Source organism: Mytilus trossulus, chromosome 6, assembly GCF_036588685.1.
Source record: "Mytilus trossulus isolate FHL-02 chromosome 6, PNRI_Mtr1.1.1.hap1, whole genome shotgun sequence".
Taxonomy (NCBI): Eukaryota; Metazoa; Mollusca; class Bivalvia; order Mytilida; family Mytilidae; genus Mytilus; species Mytilus trossulus.
Window position 1 is genome coordinate 6,395,185 of NC_086378.1, and position 20,496 is coordinate 6,415,680.

A 20,496-nucleotide genomic window follows, 5' to 3' on the forward strand; every position below is an offset into this window, starting at 1 on the left:
TCTGGTAATCAATATCAATTAACTAGACCAAACTAATTTTGACTGGACTTTACCAAATGTGCGGCAAGCTTGGGACTAACTGATGTTCCTTGGTATGGACTGGTTTGAAAGAAAAACAACCAGAATCATTGTTATATAAATCAATATTTTATAGCTCTCAATGCCTACATATATTGTCAATAAATAACATGTAAGTTTTAAGTATGAGTTGTATGATTCATGATTCAGTCTGTAGATTCATGTATTAATTCTAAACAGCTTTATATATACTTCAATACAACAAATATATATTTAATCATTTTTTTTTTAAATATGCTTGTACTAGTACTGAACCAAGTATTGATCAAGTTTCTGCCAAACTGTTGAAGAAGCATGGATTTTTAATTATTTCTAATACATTTCATATGAAGCACTAAAATAACTTGCTGAATCACACAACATTAAGGTAGAAATAAGAAAATCAATTCGGTCTTTGACTGATAATTATATTAACAAGTATCAACATTTTGTTAATCAGAATATGACTGTTAATTTGTACATGTGCGAAACATCTGCCTATATCCTCACAGTAATTATAATGAAGTAATTTAGACTTGAATAAACATAAAACAATTAAAAAATAGAGTTAAAAATAAATCTAAATTGATTTTAACTTATTGTCAATTACTGTATTGAAAATCCACAAAATATGATCAATCGCTATACTAAACAGATAACATTAAAAAAGTATGAATTGTTTTGTTCAATCAAGTGCTGTTAATAACACAAATTGTTCTAGAGTGTTCACAGTCCATAGCACAGGGTAACATCACATATATATAGACCTGAAAAACAGAGAATGGACAAATATCAGTCAATAGCACACGGTAACATCACATATATATAGACCTGAAAACAGAGAATGAACAAATATCAGTCAATAGCACAGGGTAACATTATTTATATACAGACCTAAAAACAGAACAGGGGGTCTCATTGGGGGGTTCTGATCCCTGATCTGTTTTGTCAGATTCCCGTATTTTTTGTCATTTCTCTGGTCCCGATAGACCTTATTTCCCATTTTCACCACACAATAATTTGACTTTCAAGTGTCACACTTACAAAATATCGGCAAACCTGCGTCACACTTAGACCCCAATGAGACCCACAGAACAGGAGCCAGACATTCAGTGTGTTGAATTGTTTCACATTTTGTTATGGTTGGAACTCTTATAGCTCACTATACCATCAGACAATTCAGACGGTATGGGTTTTGCCAATTAATAAAGGATAAACAGTATCCTTTAGTCAACATCATTTGAACTCTGGTGGATAGTTAATCTCATTTGAAATGATACCACATCTCCTTAATTTTATATTGTGACTTCTCTATTGATTGATTATTAATTGATGTTTATTAATAATTGATCACTTCTTCTCATGAGAAATACAAATTCAAAGAAGCTACAAAAGAAATGTTCGCTCATCTTATTAAGTTGATAAAATTCTCCTATGAAATATAATACAAATAGTTTATAGAATTACAGTAATGCTATAATAAAGTTCAATTTTGGTATCTTCTTTTTAAAACAAGACCAAATTCTCTAAAAACAAGAATGTGTCCCAAGTACATGGATGCCCCATCCGCATTATCATTTTCTATAGTTCGTTGAAGCTCTTAAAAAATGGTTAAAAACTCTAATTTGGCTTTTAACTTAGAAAGATCATGTCATTAAGAACATGTATACTAAGTTTCAAGTTGATTGGACTTCAACTTCATCAAAAACTACCTAGACCAAAAACTTAAACCAAAACTTTTAACCGGAAGCGGGACTAACGGACAAACAAACAGACGCACAGACCAGAAAACATAATGCCCATAAATGGGACATAAAAATTCAATTGTTAATTTCAAGTGATAATTCACTAATCCTTACCTCTGCAACATTACAACGAATATCTTTTAACTTATTTTCAGAGCTGAAATATATAATAAATATCATCAAATTATCATTATACATAACGTAAAGTCTTATTAGCTGTTTACATAATATGTAGTAAAGGACATGGTTCCTAAAATTGTAAGTCGACTTGAAATGATTCTTTCTCTTAATGTTAAATTCTTATCTTAGAAGCCAAAATTAAAAATATATATAATCAACAATAAATCTTTAATATCTAATTGAACATCTTTATTTAATCAATTTTTTTCAATAGAATGTCCTCATGGTGGGAAACAAAAACAAATAATGTTTTTTTCTAAAAAGAAAAGAAAAAATGAAATGTCTTCATCTTCTTTCGCAATCCAGTCCTTTCATATAACAACACTTAGATGATGATACAATATAAATGAAATAATAACATGTCTGTTCAGCATTACTTATCATTTTCAAGTCTTCTAAAAGATAACTTTTTAAATATGTTAAATGCAAATATTTATTAATATAACAAAGGTATATACATTTTATAAATGGTTATTTTATAGGTTCAGTCTGGAAAAAGAAACAAACTTTATGAATTTGATCACATGATCAATGTAACCCCTCCATCTTATTTGTGTTCGCTGTCACAGACTTAATTTGTCTATAATCAAGAATCTGCATCTGTTATTTGGTCTTTCAATATCATTCTCAAAGTTATTGAGAAGAATTTAAAACAATTTATAAAAAGATCAATTACTCTCATACGCTAGAAGTGAAATAAGTGAAAAGCCTAAACACAAACTATATTTTGAAGTCAATAATATATTGTATTGTATTAAAATATTGGTCAATTTGGTCAACAGTTCTCTCTTTATCTTTTTTATTTTGTTAGACCATTCTATCATTGTCATCCAGTGGCTCTTTCCACAAAAAGTCTCAATAGTAAAACTACTTGTTAGTATACATAGTATAACTTATGATCATTAGATTTTTAATGAAAAGAGTTGCTAAACCTTAGCTTTTGACTGTTTTTTTAAAGAAACAATGCGTGCTTATTTTAAATCCAAATCCTATGTTTTCAAATATGAAGACCATTACACATGATAGACAACATAAAACAGATATATAGTGATGTCAATTGCCCTTATGGTCAATTTATCTGGGTGCAGAAAAATCAAGAGATGCTGCAAAATAAAATTAAGCTGGTAAATTAAAAAAAATAAATCTGGATGAGATGATCTCCAGTATTCTTTTAGAAATCAGCAACTAAATCGTACAAATAGACAAGTACCTCAACATATTGCTAACATTTTCCATGCTTATGAAAAGAGGTTTATTTTTCTATAACAGAAACATACAAAGAAAGCTACTGTACATATGAACAACAAAAAGCAGATTTATAAAAAAATGTAGTTTCAAAGGAAAAATTGTTTTAACCTACTTTCAACTTCAAATTTTATTTCCATTATATGAAAGACATAGATTTTTAGATGTGAAACTGAGAAAAACATGTCAATGTATCAATAAAAATTGAGCAAAATCTTTTATTATGAAAATTTCAGTTTTTCTTTTTAACCAAGTTTTGTTTTAAGGTCACCTTGTGTTTTACTCTTTAAAATTCAAAGTTACTTATGAAAGTACAACTACCAACTAGTGTAAGAAGTTTGAACTAAATTTGTGGACACTAACAAGATTACCTAACAAACAAAACAAGAATATTGTTTTAATATCTGCTCTCTTGCTTATACACTGCAGTCTTGCCAATTTTCAAGACATTTCTCCTTCAAAACTTTTAGAAAATTCATTTAATTATAACTTTGATTGAGGATTTGGTATTTTTATGGGCATAGTAACATAATATATAATATAATTGTAACAAGAATAAAAATCCTTCAATTAAAATACTGTATTTCGGTGCTTCCAGAACACATTTTGAACTAAGGATTATTAAGTATAGTTTTATGACTGAAAGGCTTTAAGTTATCTGCATGATAGGACCCTACAAAAATAATGTATACTGAAGTTCAAGAGAGCAGACATCCCTATACAATTAAAAAAGAAGTAGAAGATTGGGTGAAAAGTTTAAAGTTTTGTGGGATACTATTTTAGGCAGTCACACTGAAGTGACTTGAAATAAGGCCCAATACTATTTTAGGCCATCACACGGAGAAGTGGAGAAATAAGGCCCAATGCTATTTTAGGCCATCACACTGAGATGTGGAGAAATAGGACCATATTCACATTATCAGCTAACACCAGAGTTATTACTACTGCAAAGAAAGCATCATTCAAACCTTATAAACCATAGGCAACCAGCATGCAAGGATCTGTAAAAAGCAGTACTCTTTTATATACAAACACTTTAATACATTAAAAGATGGCATAGTTTGGTTTAGTGAAGCTTGATCCAGAATTGGCCTATTTGATGACATGACCAATACTTTGACAGTATGGCCATCTTTAACATCATTCAAAGAAAACTTTAAAGAAGGTTGGAAGTCAATCTATTTTGTTCAAATTGTTAAAATACACTTAAACCTTAAGACTTGTAGTCATTGTTTTTAAATGTACATTGGAGTTAACCCTGATTATTTTTAAATGTGCATTGTAAGTGAGGCTAAGATAATGGGAATTTAAATGCCTATGATTTTTCCACAAAGGTAATTTCATACATATTTTTTTGTTTACTTACTACTTTTAATTGTTTAAAAACATCCAAACTGATGATATGTTCTTTATTCTTTAAAAAAAAATTATAAAATTAGTTGAACTATTTTCAAAGAAATACTGACATACAGTACAACTCGGCATTTTTTTTATTACCTGAAAATATTAAATCAATTCAATATTCTTTATTTACTATTTTACAAAAAGGTCTAGTAGATTTATGTAAATTCAAACTAGTTTTCTTGTTTCTTTTATATTTTTTTATTAACTTTCAGTTCTTTCACGTTCCTTAACAAGTTATACCTCATAAACTGAAATAACCAATTTTACTAAATAATAAAATTCTAGCACACTAGATAAATTAGCTTCTATTTGTTGAAAGCCTACTTAAAAGAGGTATAGCTATTTCTACTTTACACTACTTATATTACTATCAAAAAATAGAGTATGCTCAGAAATCACAATTTCTAAATTTATTTTATCAATTTGATATTTAGCATCAAAATAATGAAATATTGATATTTTTCTAACTTTTTTCTGTCAATGCCAAAATAACATAGAATTATTTCTTTTTCTGCTTCTGACATAGCAATAAATTATAAAATGTATCTTTAAACTTTTACTTAAGTACAATAGCCTCCAGACTCGTGCAAAATATCTCAAGCATGCAGTTCAGTTAAAATATAATAAATTGTGCCTCAGTTGTTCCAAAAGAAATGATTAAATACCTTTAAATAGTTTTAGAGATTACCATTAATTTTTTATATATCATCAAAAGAGGATTATAACAATTGTGAAATAAACGGATGAATATCAGAGGTTAATAATTTCTTTAGGAACAGCTAAAGTGCAGTTGGTGACAGTAAAACCCTGTTCATATTGTTAATATCAGTGTAGCTATCTTTTAGTTTACATAATTTGCAATAAAATTTGAACAAAAGTACATCAACAAAAAAAACATATTTTCATTTCAATTCTAGATTTTATAATTTAGATAATCTAAGTTTGAACACTGATAGTAGCAGTTACATGAACAGAATTATTATGCTATGTGAACTATGATCTCTAAACCATACATTAAAATAACATATTCTACTTTAGGTTTATGTAGAGTAGGTATAAAACTAGCTACAGTGAGGTTAGTAGATTATCTCCCCTTGACAAGAATAAGTCTTGGGTAGTGAGAAAAATAAACTGGGGTTTACATTCCATCAATCAGATACTGTATAACTTTAGACAACTCATTCTTAAATGCATAATATTCTGCTTTTGATCAATTTAGAACACTGTAATTGCTTAATTTACATATATGCAATTACAGATGCTGCCAAAATTTGAAATGATGTAAAATTCAAAGTTTTGCACACATAAAAATATAGGGGCAAAAAATGTCAAAATGCAAAAATTCTGCAGATTACTTTTAACTTTAATGAATACAATGATATACATTTATTCATTTAATTAAACTTCAATCAATAGGACTAATATTATACAACAAGAATGGCATGTATCTAGTTATCCAGTCAAGTTTTACAAATGTACACTTACCAATTATGCTTTACAATGGACTGAGAATGAAACAGGACCCAAAAATGGGAAATCAGTTATACGGTTTTGGGATTAATTGTCTAACAGAAATCACCTTTACTTCAATCTTTCAAATCCACATTTTCATCAATAAAATTATACACAAAATTTCATATCTGTTTTGTATGTCGTAATAATCTGACTTTTTTCATCAAATTTTGGTCAAGATGAATAATTAAGATTTTGAAGTATCAAGAGATACAACTAAAGTAATTTAAAGAAAATTGAAGAAAGAAAGAAACTGGAAAAGCCGACTTCTATTTTGACAATATTCTACAGTGACATTTAAAATGATTGATAATGATGAAGTATGTCAAGCTTCTTCAGCTGTTAATGTGGTATAGAAACAATGTCAATCACTAATCATAAAGAGGGGGGAGGTTCCTAAACAGAAATTAAAACAAAGGCAAAGATATTGTACAGCTTTTCATCATGATAAAATAAAACTTCCATGTATTTACAGTAAATTGATGATGTCAGAATTTTTAGAATACAACTTATAAATATTAAACTGGAACTAAAACTAATGAAAACCAATAGATTTTTTTAAATTTTCTGAATATATAATTATTTGAATAATTGTACAACAGATATACACTCGATTCAGTATTAGATAATATATATATTTATTTGATAATTTAAGGTGGGTGGCCTTTCTAAAAAGATCCCTTTTAAACAAATAGCTTTTTGATGAAGTGTTCCAGATATAGATTAATCCAGGAATGATCTAAAAGTCTTTATTATATACATGTGCACTTTTGTTGATTTTATTATTCTATCATATTGAGAGTTAAACAATTTTTTATTTGTTTATTTTCAGTTCTAGTCCTACATATCCAAGTTGTATATTTCATTTTACTTAAAATCTATGACATTATCTATGTACTGCTCCCTAATCTTATATGGAATGCTTTAAATGAACTATAAACAAAAACAAAAACTGACAAAATTACTGAATATTTCATATTATTTCTTCTTTAAAGCTTAATGGATTGAGAAGCATAAAATTAGCTAGGTTTCACTCAATACTATTTTCAATATCAAATATTCACAATGAAAAAGAGGGGCACACATTTAAGCTATCAATAAACCCACCATCTAAAGCTTCAACAGCATAGTACTGTACATCAATATCTGCATCGGCTTTCAATTTGTCTAAAGCTGGCTTCACTTGCTGTTGTACAAGTCTATGGAAAACAAAACAAAATACTTGTACAATTTTAAATATGGAAATTTATTTTTTTAGTTTAAACAGTATTTATTAATGCAACATTACAAGATAAAATATTACAATGTAACATAAAGTTCAAATATAGAATTCGGAAACAAGTTTGGAATAACTTTAACTTATACAAATCTGTCTCCCCAATTTAATTGTTTCAGAACATCAATTAAAATTTGTTGACTTGTGAAAATATTGTATTACAACAATTATATATTTTGCTGTACAAGAATGGTTGTGTATTAAGGGAGCTGGCTTGTCATGTTTTGGTATTTTTATCAGATTTTCGGAATCCTCTAGTTTTGTCCATTTGAATGCATTAACAAATTTTGCCTGGTGACCCCCATTTTTCTTTTTATAATTCTTTTCCATGTATAATGATAAGCTGTCTGTTAAAATCTTTTAAAATTTTAATTACTTTTTAATAGTTTTTGAGGACCACAACTTATCAATGATAAAGCTATGAAAAGTCAAGAGAGAACATTTTCCCGTCAAAATTTCAATGGCTAATATATCGAAAACCAGCACAGTGACCTATAAATTTTTTTGCTCTTTGCATTCCTTAATTAATCCCCTATCAATATAAACAAGTTTTTTGAAAAGTTAATTACAAATTTACATTGAAACTGAGAAGCGAACTCCCTTAAACATCAAATCTATGCATTTTAAGGGTGAAGGTTGATACCTTTTAAAACTTTCAACTAGCTGAATTTGTTTGTACCTGTTCTAAGTCAGGAACCTGGTTGTTTGTTGATGTGGTTCATAATACTTTTTAATAGTTTTTGAGGACCACAACTTATCAATGATAAAGCTATGAAAAGTCAAGAGAGAACATTTTCCCGTCAAAATTTCAATGGCTAATATATCGAAAACCAGCACAGTGACCTATAAATTTTTTTGCTCTTTGCATTCCTTAATTAATCCCCTATCAATATAAACAAGTTTTTTGAAAAGTTAATTACAAATTTACATTGAAACTGAGAAGCGAACTCCCTTAAACATCAAATCTATGCATTTTAAGGGTGAAGGTTGATACCTTTTAAAACTTTCACCTAGCTGAATTTGTTTGTACCTGTTCTAAGTCAGGAACCTGGTTGTTTGTTGATGTGGTTCATATGCGATTCTAGTTCCGCACTTTTTATAGATTAGACAGTTGGTTTTCCTGTTTAATTGGTTTTACACTAGTTATTTTTCACTGTCACTGACTATGAGTATAATAGACCATACATTTGTAGTATTACTTACGACTGCTCAAAGATGGGACCTAATCTCTGTAGTGTTTTGGCAACATTAAATCTAACATTGGCAACATTATCACCTGCCATTCCTAAGATGGTGGGTAACATAAGTTTTATTGTCATTTCTGGTCCTACAGCTTCTGCCAGTAACTACACAATAAAAATAAGATAAGACACTGATGACAAAGTTCAAAAAGCAATGATGGTGGAATACCAGTATGTTTTTATACAACAGTTAGTCAGAATTATGAAGAAGACAAGGCAAACTCAAACTATCAACAGAATACAAACCTCCCTGCAATACTATTATGACTTATGCAATTTATATGGGTAAATTTGCTTATCTCCCCTTTAACATGCAAAGCAATGTCAAATTGTATAATACTGTATGCACATCATCAGGTAACAATTTAAAACAGTTTTATAAATATCTGCTGTTGTGCATAAAAAGCACATGGAAGGACAGACACTTGGAATGTTGACTTACAGTTTTTTCTTTGACTTAAACCCAGCAGTTCTTTCAATTCTTACAATAACATTTATATAGATAAGAGCATAATTCATTCCATGTTCAAAGTCATGACTTCTGATCATGTGACAAGTTACATTTTTACTAAAGTCATGTGACATTGTAAATTTATACTCAAGTGATGTGACTTACGTTTATACAGAAAAGACATGTCATTCTGTGTAAGTAGTTCTGATCATGTGACATCTGTAATACTTTTGGTATAACTGTTTGCTGTGCCCAGTCTACTCCAAACTTTTCTACCAGTTTCTTTAAATTTAATGTAGCTGCATCTCTTATTGCAAAAACTGAAAAAGCATCAAATTAACAAACTTGATCCAAATGAAAATAATCATATATGCTATTGTTTACATCGTTATACATGAATGATTTATCTCAGAGTAGGAAAACATCTATGGTACAATATAGCCTTTTTTTAAACTGATCTTCTGTATGATAATTTTCCATTACAAGATGGTTTTTCTCAGTAAGGTCAAGCAAGAATGTGAAAATGTCATAAGCCTGACATCATTAACGTTGCTTAGAAAATACTAATAAACAGATTATCGATAATCTGTTTAAAATTTAAATTGTCTTATAACTTTACATTATGAACTTTTAGTTTATTAACAACTAGTATATCTACATACCATGATCAACCAACCATGTCATACACAGTGAATTAAGTTTCTCATCAAAGAATTCTACTCCCTGAAAAATTCAATAAAGTTTCCTTAATTTTCTAATAATTGGTAAAAAGCATGGATAATCATCTAAAATAATAAATAAATTACACTAAAACTTATAAATACACAATGTAGTGTAAATTCAGTTCAATACCAGAAGGGGCATCAAATAATCATTTCTATTTCATTCTTATACTTCTTAGAATTTATACAACATTAAAACATAGGTAATTTTTTTCATAATATATATCTACATTTGAATAAGAGATCTCTAAATGTTGCCTTAATAAGCTTCTGCTGTAATTCATATTAGTTATATAGCATCAGAATCTTTCTTTTTGTTTTGTCTGCTAAAAAATATAAAGTCACCCACCACTATAACTTATCCGGATTACATGTATATTGAAACTTACCAACTGTCCAGCTAACAATGGCATGTATTCAATGATAGCTAAAACTTACCAACTGTCCAGCTAACAATGGCATGTATTCAATGATAGCTAAAACTTACCAACTGTCCAGCTAACAATGGCATGTATTCAATGATAGCTAATCGTAACTTACCAACTGTCCAGCTAACAATGGCATGTATTCAATGATAGCTAAAACTTACCAACTGTCAAGCTAACAATGGCATGTATTCAATGATAGCTAGCCTAATCGTAACTTACCAACTGTCCAGCTAACAATGGCATGTATTCAATGATAGCTAAAACTTACCAACTGTCCAGCTAACAATAGCATGTATTCAATGATAGCTTAAACTTACCAACTGTCCAGCTAACAATGGCATGTATTCAATGATAGCTAATCGTAACTTACCAACTGTCCAGCTAACAATGGCATGTATTCAATGATAGCTAAAACTTACCAACTGTCCAGCTAACAATGGCATGTATTCAATGATAGCTAATCGTACTCTCCACTTGGTATCCTCTGCTAGTTCTACAATGGCTGGTAATAAACTCTGGGATAACTGTTTGATACCAATCACCTGAGGCAAAGGGAGGTAATGGATTAGAAAATAAGAAAATAGACATGGCATCTCATACAGAGACTTTTTGACACAGTGTCAATCTTTACAAGGGAGATAACTCAATCAGATAATAAAGGGCTGCGCTTAGGCGCATGCTACGCCCGTTGCTCTTTTAACTTGTCTTTTATGCTTTAAATGAATTTATATGATCAACTAGAAATAGTGTGAGCCCTGTCAAATACCCCCCCCCCCCCCAAATAATTAATAAAAATGCACAAAAAAATTGGCACTATTAAGGCTACCTCAAATTTAACTAAGTTTGTTTTCTTAATTTTTCATCCATACATAAAATTTTGTGAAAGTGTTAGTTATTGTCCCAAAATTGGAAAAATCCCCCCTTTTTTAAGCATAAAAATTCATAACACAGAAATGTAAAATCTGAAATATATAAAAATTGAAAGGGAGCTTACATTAATAGATATAAACCATCACCAAAGTTTCATGGACATTGGTGAAAGCCTTTTTAAGTTATTGTCCGAAGTGTTAAAAATCACCCTTTTTTTTATGAAGAAAGCCCCATAAATCCAAAACTTAAAATCTGAAATTTATAAAAATAGAAAGGGAGCTTACGTCAATAGATATAAACAATTCACCAAAGTTTCATGGACATTGGTGAAAGCCTTTTTGAGTAATTGTCCAAAGTGTTAAAAATCCCCCTTTATTTATGAATAAAGCCCCATAAATCCAAAACTTAAAATTTGAAATAAAAAAAAAACGAAAGGGAGCTTACGTCAATAGATATAAACAATTCAACAAAGTTTCATGGACATTGGTGAAAGCCTTTTTGAGTTATTGTCCGAAGTGTTGAAAATTCCCCCTTTTTTTATGAATAAAGCCCCATAAATCCAAAACTTCAAATCTGAATACTGTAGACATTTTACATTTTCAGTGGATTTATTTGTAAATTCAAGAAAATATATTTCTCTATAATTAACCTGGACAATTTTGAAAACAAAATAAAAGACTGAAATGAAATGAAGTTTTTCCCTTTATGTCTAATATGCTATAGTCATAAAACATATTCCATTCGAAAGCTCATGTTATATAATATGCTGTTCATGAAAAATATTCATTATACTAGTGCAATAAACCTGTATTATAAATATATTTAATTTGATAATTGTGAATAAAACAGATTACTACTAAGCTGTCGTCATATTTTATAATCCTACCTCATTTACACAGTCCAAGTTTGAGATGATGTTTAATCTGACTTCAGGACATTCGTCTTTCAACTGTGTCAGGAACAATGGCAATAAATGTTCTATCGTGCTGTGAATAAACAATGTTTTCTCAATTACAACAATATAAATATTTTTATGTGAATGGTAAGGATTTCATTAGTTTCTTGAAGACCTAGTTTAAGTTTGCATTCTAGCTGATCTTAAATTTCTTAAAATTCAAGATGTGACATTTTCAATTATACAATAATCAGAAATCTAACAAATATGAAATCAGTATACATTCATTAATTGGTATATTGGTATTGGTATTGATATAATTTGATATCTGAAAATAGTTCTAGTTTGCAATATGGTTCCAGTTTATTTTAAAACATTTTACACAAAGAGTTTTATCTTGTTGAATATTAAAAGGTTATATGTCCACTTACTTGTCCTTTCCAAGAATTGGTGACAGCCCCATGATGACTGATGCTAATGCTGACTTGACATGTTGGTTGGCATCAGATACCAGATCTTTGACACAAGGTAAAATGTTTGTCATAATCACAGATTCTCTGATATCAGGAGACAGGTTGGAACAAAATTCTACAAACAAAATATATCAATTACAAACCAAAGTGAACCAACGCCTGGTGAGTCTGTAGTACGGTAGAGTTCATAAAGTGGATACCTCGCCGTGTATGCAGGGTAGTTATGATAAAAAACATAAAATGTAGAGAGTCTTATAACAACAACACTTTAGGGACTGCTGCAGAAATTTAAATTTCTGCAGCAGTCCCTAAAGTGTTGTTATTATAAGACTCTCTACAAAGAAAATATATAAATTTAAATTTCTGCAGCAGTCCCTAAAGTGTTGTTATTATAAGACTCTCTACAAAGAAAATATATGTTTAAATTTCAATTTAAAGGCAGTCTATATACATGGATACTGTTGTTCAAAGTTCACATATTTTAGATTTTCTCTTCACCCTTCTCACGAAAAGATATTTTACAGCAAATAGCAAACATCACTTCTGACCAATTATTTACAGAAGACAGGTAACTAATAAAAGAATTCAAATTAATGCATTTTTTTTTGTTGCTCTGGTCAACAATGTTGGTGTATGATGTCTGTGGAGTGAAAGTACAGACTTTATGAAATATAGGTTTAAATTCACTTAGAAATCATGATATTTTTTTAACAAACTTCTTTTTCATTAATTTATCATTATTCCATCAATTCTATTTTGAATTAAGAAGTAAAATACAACTTCCAAAAAAAGTTAAGATGAAGATTATTTATCTTACCTTTGACCTTGTGAGAAGATGCAGCTCTGACCTCTGCCTCACAATCCTTTAGTAAACCCTGGAAAGCTGGCACTAAGTCTGTCTTTGTGATTTCTGGACCAACAGCCTTTTGTAGCTGCAATTTATATTCAAATTATATTCAAATTTAAATTTAAATTCTTACAATAGAATTATTATAAAAAGATAAATGAATGTTAAAGATACAGTTTGGATATATTATTTTTTTTTATTGTAGTATTCTCAATAGTATATGTATATAGAGACAAGTATTTTTTTAATGATTTTTTCAATATCTAATCTTTTGCTTTTATTAATAGTTCACATTATGACTAATTAAGTGTGAAATACCAGTAACATTTGTAAATAGATAAATATAATGACCCAGGTATGCCCCAGGTAAACAGCTCACTCAGTCACATAGTTTATCAGCCATAATTTTCCTAACCCATGGTTCAATGTACAAAATGATGTATAACTGATATATAATGTTAAAGGACATTACTATTGTATAATTGAACATGATGAAGAAATCTTTTTTCGAAAGTGCTAACATTTGAACAACAATAGAGGGCTGGTCCATTTTTGTTCTTACCACTAAATGATAGTGCTAATCATAGACCAATCTTATCTTTTTAGACTGATGTTTAACATTTAAGCATATCGTTGGTTGTAATTTGAATTTAGTAATTATGTACCTCTGTGAATTTATCTGCTACCATATATCTGACCCTCCATGACTTATCTTCTGCAGCTTGTCTAAGAGTGGGCATAACAAACTGTTCCGTATCTTCTGCTTGTAATAGGGATGCTATACTGACACAAGCTTCTACAGCCAAAAGTCTGACAGAGTCCTATAATATTGCACAGATATCATTATAACTATCAACAATAATAATGTAACTTATGATGTTGAATAATGTTTTTTTTTAATTTAAGTTCATGTAAATGTTTTGAAGTGTATATGATATGTATGTAAGGTTACATCTATTAAGGCATACAACTAGTACACAATTTTGTTCAGGTTGTTGTCTCTTTGACACATTCCCCATTTACATTCTCAAGTTTAATAGTTTTTACTACAAATATCTAAGCAGTGCCCAAATTGATTTAATAGAAAATACAATTGGATTACCATGACAATTCAATATAACAACATGGCATGTCAAACAGACACCATGATCCCTCACACAGGTCACACTATACTATTTATTAACTGTTAACATGGTAAATACAATAATCTATATAAATGGTGTACCTGTTCATCCTGAGCTAGAGCAGTAAACAGTGGGATTAGATCTGACTTGAGTATATCTAGTTCGACAGCTTTAGCAAACTCTCCAAGTTTACCAGCAGCAGCTCTCCTAGCCATAGGGGTATCATCACCACATAAGTTTCTGAAGTGTCTGTAATAGGAAATGTTCTAATAAGTGTGCAATATAAAATTTATACATTTCCATTTCTGATCTCTTTAAGGATGATTTATTGTACACTGAATATTATCATTTTTAAGTTTTGTCACTACAAACATTATTCAAATTGATTTAGATTTCATTTATTTTGTTGTTGAATTATACTTTTTATGAAATATATTTTGAAATTTTCTCTTTAAATATGACCAACAAAAATTGAACCACCTCCTTTCTCTAGTAAAGATTTCCATGAAAGGTTTCTGTAGTCCTGGTTTGTACCAATACAGGTTAATTACTTCCCTTTAATCAAACCGACCTTAATTCCGCCTTCATCAATTAGAGTTATACTTACTGTCTTAGCTCTGCCTTTACTGAGTTTGACACTCTTGGATAACAGACTGAGAAGAGACCACAGGCTGATGTTCTGGATGTAAACCAATCACCTGCAACAGATACACATGATATAGACATGAGGAATCATTGATGTAGTGTTAAACACTAATAATCAATTAACATTTGTTTCATAAAACAAGGAAGATGTGTTGCAATATCATCATTGAGAAAAGAACTATTGGTTTTCCTGTTTGAATGGTTTTACACTAGTAATTTTGGGGCCCTTTATAGCTTGTTCGGTGTGAGCCAAGGCTCCTTGTTGAAGGCTGTACATTGACATATAATGGTTTACTTTTTTTAAATTGTTATTTGGATGGAGAGTTGTCTCACTGGCACACACACCACATCTTCCTATATCTATCAATTATAGTACATTCCAACATAATGTCTATGATTTCTTTGCTTTTTTATTTCTTCTAAAACCAATCAGGCAGTGCTACATGAGGATCTACTTGTAAGAAAGTAATCTCTTATAATTGTTATTTTAACTTTTTGATAATCACAAGACATAAACGATACAATCTTTCATTTTCTGTATACATACAACACTGTTCAGTACTTGTCAGATTGTTTCACAAAGTTGAGTCAAAGAGACTATATCATCTCTTCAGCATCATATAGTAATACATAAAACCTACCTCCAGATAATCTTTTTACAAGAGGAACAAAATGGTTCTCTAGATCAGCAGGACTGTGTAGTGCTGCAATAGTCCTAAGAGATTCTACTGCCTTGTCACGTACAACTGTTTCTTCTACAGTGGCCAAACTCTCTAGAGGGGGCTGTAATACAACATATAGTTCTACAATATTGTGAATTCATTTTGTATGGCAGGAAATCTATTTTAATGGAGTTCATGGGTTAAGACAAACTTATAATTTAAATGTTAAATGAAGTACACATTTTCTAAATGCTTAAGCTAGCTTGTATGTAGACTTTGGCAAAACCATGATAAATACAGATTTTCCTCATTCCACAAAAATATGTTCTGGTAACCACAGTATTATAGTAACAAATAAGTAAATGTAAGAATATGTGTTTTTGATAAAGTATACTACTTTTAATAAAATGTAAAGCTTTACAATATCAGCGTTGCATCAGGCATGTCAGGGTTGGAAGAAATGCTTACTATTACCATGATTAGGTCAAAAGAAATGGTCCGAGAACACAATTAATTCGTAGTGGATTTCTTTTAGAACATAAATGAAAATTAAAAAAATCCCACCTGCGCTTTCTCAAAGAAACTTTTACAGTGTGTTGTACTACTTTTGGGACAAATTATATCAAATTTATAGAAAACTTCATCGCCTCTAACTCAAAATATGGACAATTTTATGTTTAGGGCGTCTTGAAATCTTTTGACAGCTTCCGAAATGCTCATTTTCAACCTTTTTCAGCTGGACCAAATCACTACTTTCCTTTAAAATTCTGGACCCACATTTTTTACAGTGTAATTTCATCCCCCTACTTGCAATTTGAGGCATTGAACATGGAGAAATAAATTTGGAAGGGGTATAAAAATTAATGGCAAGTAACCCACTGTCAACACTAGGGACTATATTTGTGAACAACGAAAATCAAGGGACGACAATGATGGTCTCGGACCAAATAGTTACATCTTTCAAGGGTCAATTTTGAGAATTTTCAGAAATACATGTATGCTAGATGTATATATATGTCTGAGGATTTTCTAACTGTAATAACCTGCCTCAGAACCTTTAACGAAAACATCACTCTTTTTTTTTTAATATATTTAATTGAACTTTCAACAGCTTACATGGTAAATACTTTTAACATTAACCCTTTTTAATAATAATTATTTCAGTCAGCAACATAAAAGTCATTGAAACTCTAAAATCAGCTTACCAACAAACAATGTACATATTCTGGGCCTCCAACAAGGGGAGTTAACTGGCCCAATTGCTCTGCGAGTGCCAATAATACTTCATCTTCATCATAGATTGTGTCTGTAAATGATATGTTAAATATTAAATATCAACCTATAAATCATAGTTAAAATATTCAAGTACTGTGGATTCATTATTATTCGTTGGATACCAATTTTCGTGGGTTTCGTGAGTACAGGTGAACCACAAATTCATATGTTCAACGAATTACAAATTTTCAAAATTATAAACCTGTATCAATTGCCAATTGAAATATTGCATATAAAATATTAAATATATATCATGTATATAATCTATTCTAGATCTCTATACATGTATCTATATTGTATATGCCATGTCTTTGATCTAATTTTTTTTAATGTTTTATAGTATGATGGTACATAGCTTTAACATGTAAATTTAACACTATGCTATTTAAAAAAAACACATGTTAAATACATATGCTTTGAAAAGGTGTTTTTTTAATTGACAAATATAGGAGCTGGTAAAGTTACCTATCATGCCTATGAAGATTTTACTAATAACAGATTTGTTTCTCAAATAAGACAAATGCATAACTGCCGTTTGTTTGACTTAACTTCCACCATTCATTTCATAAAATTCACGAAATTTGCAAAAATGCTCATTTCCTTCAGTAGCGATTGTCATGTTTTTCAACGTACCTGTTAAAAAAGGAATAAGTTCACTTCTTGTTTTCTCAACGCCAAGTGCCAATGCTATTGTCGACAGCTTTTTAATACTAACAAGGCGTATCTACAAAATAGAAAATGTGTCATTAGTATCATATTTTATTTGGCAATCGCCAATGGCAGTCAGCAGGGTTAAAGAACATCAGTTGTTCAACCTGTCAGTCAAATGCATTTTGTTTAAATATACTTTTTCACTTTTTTTGTCTTTTCAAAAATGTTGTTTGTGCTGTATTTAGACCCTTCTACAACGAAATTTGTGTTTATACATGCACATGTATAAAAATTGTGGTTTTTATCCAATGCAATCGTAGGTTTGAACGTAGATTTCAAAAATATATATGTCTCTTCAGTGATGTTAGGGATCAAAACGGTATTTGGAAGGCCATATAATTTACCATCAATTTCAGATACTCTTCAATTTTAAGAGTCAATATAGGATGAACAGATCATATAAATCAGAGGGAAAATACACAGCGAAGATGAAAAAGACTATAAAAGTATAAATATCAACAGTTAGCACATTATTAATGTTCATGAACAATTAAATAAAGAACACAAACAAAAATTAGGTTGCATATTAAAAGAAATACAAGACTTGAAGTTAAACAGATGTTCTCAATAAATAACAATCATTAATATACTTTATGGTGATTTTTATAATGACTACTAGACTGCAACTTAAAAGTGCAGTCAAATGCTTCAGTGTTATGACTGCAATTTAACAAAGTTGAAATTAAGATTTTTATTAATATTTTTTTAGAAAGGTATCCCTCAATGATGTCTAGCATGGACAGATTGAGAAGAAATGGTATTCATCCTCAATTTCTTGTCTGTTAAAGGATAAGCAAATGTGTTTACTTCTTTCAATATTGATATAACACCCTCTTCCAACTGCTAGGGAATGGGCACTTACAATAGTTTATATTTACTGAAATATGATCTGTCAGTTTTGAGTTTACATACAAATATCAATATATGGGGACCTTTTTCTAATTCTATTATGCCTCGTTCACACATACGTTTAATTTGAATAGAATTCGAATCGAATTATCTAATCCTGTTCACACACTCTTCTTTTTAATTCAATAGACCACTTTCGAGTTCATCCGTCACCGGCAAAAACTCGTCAATTATGCACGCCTTTATGACGTCATTTACCAGATAGAGGGGGTAGCCTGTATCCCTGCACTATTTATGTTCATCAAGCATCTTAGTGATCGTCTTTGTGCAGGATAAACTAGAAATAATGGTTGCTCTGTAGGTACTTACTGACCTAATTCCCTAATGACAGCAGTGTTGATTGTCAATTTTGAGAATTCAATTTGCGGAATAATTTGAACAATATAGAATTAATAGTTTTCCAACCACTCGCTCAACATTAGAAGGGAAGTGACGACGCCCCTGAACGCACAAATGACGGTGATAAAGGCGCGTATAATTGACGATTTTTTTTCCGGTGACAGATGAACTGGAAAGTGGTCTATTGGCTAATTCGAATTAACCAATTCGCATTAGAATTACGCTTTTGTTAATACGAATTAAAAGTTAACGTCGTTTGGACAGTAAAGCAAATTTGACACGTATTGCAATTCGAGTTAGAATTGACGTTAGGACGTAACACGTTTCAAATGTGAATTAAACTAATTCCAATTAGTAAATGTGAATCGAAATTCGAATAACGTGTGAACTCAGCATAAGTTTTACACAAATTTTTGTTTCAAAATCCTCTCCCCTCCACCCATTCTGTAAAATAGCCAGAAATAGTATTTTCAAATACATGCACATATTTGGAAAATGCACAAACCTACAACATGTACAAGACTAGGACAGTATAAAAATATTCTTTTAAATTGATTTCAGGTTTAAATTCTGGATTAAGAAAGACATTTAACAAATACCTCATTGCTTCTTGAGCCAAATTATGAGTATAATTTCTGGAAAACATATAACTGTATTTTATTTCTGACCTATGACTGTGAAAAGAAATGTAAATACTTTCACAAATAAAACATAGAGAGCTAATTGTTTTCGGTTATATGCAAAATAAAAAATTAAACGGGGGACTACCTGCACATCTTCATTTCTTAATTCATCTATCAGAACAGCAATTGGGTAGAGAGAGTCGTCAGTTGAATCAACGCCGGCCATTTTGCCTAAAAAAGAATTTTATTTACTGGTTCCTGTAGGAAACCAGGTTACATACTACTATTCTAGCTTATTAATGATGAGGAAAACCAGTTCTATAAAATAACAAATTATAAATTGTAGGAAGTTGTAAATTATAAATATTTAGTTAATTATGATTTTATTAGGAAAATTGAAATATTCATCTATTTTTTTTTTATCAAAATGTATACTTTTAATAACATTTAAATTCTGCATCTGTAGGGCGTTTGAAAAAAAAGATAAAGTCAAATACCTACTAGTTATAGTAAAAATAGTAGAGTCAAACGATCAATAAAACTCCTGAGACCATCTGATAAAAAGAGGGGACACGTTTTAATAAAACATACCTTGTTCTGCCGAAATGACCAGAGTGTACAGAAATGAAAATAAATTTGCATGTGGGGTAAACAAGACAGCCTTACAAGAGATGAAAACGTTTAATCCACCAGGAAAACATCCTACTGTAAAATAAACACAAACTTAACGGCATTAAATATGAATGATCTTTCTAGTCTATGGATGTTTAAAATGTATGCAATGGTGTAAAATAATTAAAAAACGGTTAATTGGTTGTATTTTTTTTATTGGCTTATACGACTGAGATTATTTACTCTCATG

At 30.1% G+C, this 20,496-nt stretch overlaps 1 protein-coding gene across 4 annotated transcripts; it reads right to left on the reverse strand.

Moving 5' to 3' along the window:
* Nucleotides 1-125: 125 nt before the first annotated feature.
* On the reverse strand, nt 126-19,931 carry LOC134720669 (serine/threonine-protein phosphatase 2A 65 kDa regulatory subunit A alpha isoform-like). Of its 4 annotated transcripts, none has more exons than XM_063583072.1 (18): nt 19,780-19,931; nt 17,686-17,776; nt 16,983-17,083; nt 15,757-15,898; nt 15,078-15,168; nt 14,572-14,719; nt 14,012-14,167; nt 13,317-13,431; nt 12,458-12,614; nt 12,018-12,117; nt 10,681-10,803; nt 9,774-9,834; nt 9,277-9,431; nt 8,623-8,765; nt 7,251-7,342; nt 6,117-6,136; nt 1,917-1,959; nt 126-824 (listed from the first exon to the last, which is right to left on the reverse strand). In XM_063583072.1, the coding sequence occupies exons 1-16, from the start codon at nt 19,858-19,860 to the stop codon at nt 6,120-6,122; spliced, it is 1,773 nt and encodes a 590-aa protein (XP_063439142.1). In that variant the 5' UTR covers nt 19,861-19,931; the 3' UTR covers nt 126-824; nt 1,917-1,959; nt 6,117-6,119. The 4 variants fall into 4 exon arrangements, with proteins under 4 accessions (XP_063439142.1, XP_063439144.1, XP_063439145.1 ...); XM_063583073.1 differs by lacking the exon at nt 126-824 and adding an exon at nt 832-888; XM_063583074.1 differs by lacking the exon at nt 6,117-6,136.
* Nucleotides 19,932-20,496: the final 565 nt, after the last annotated feature.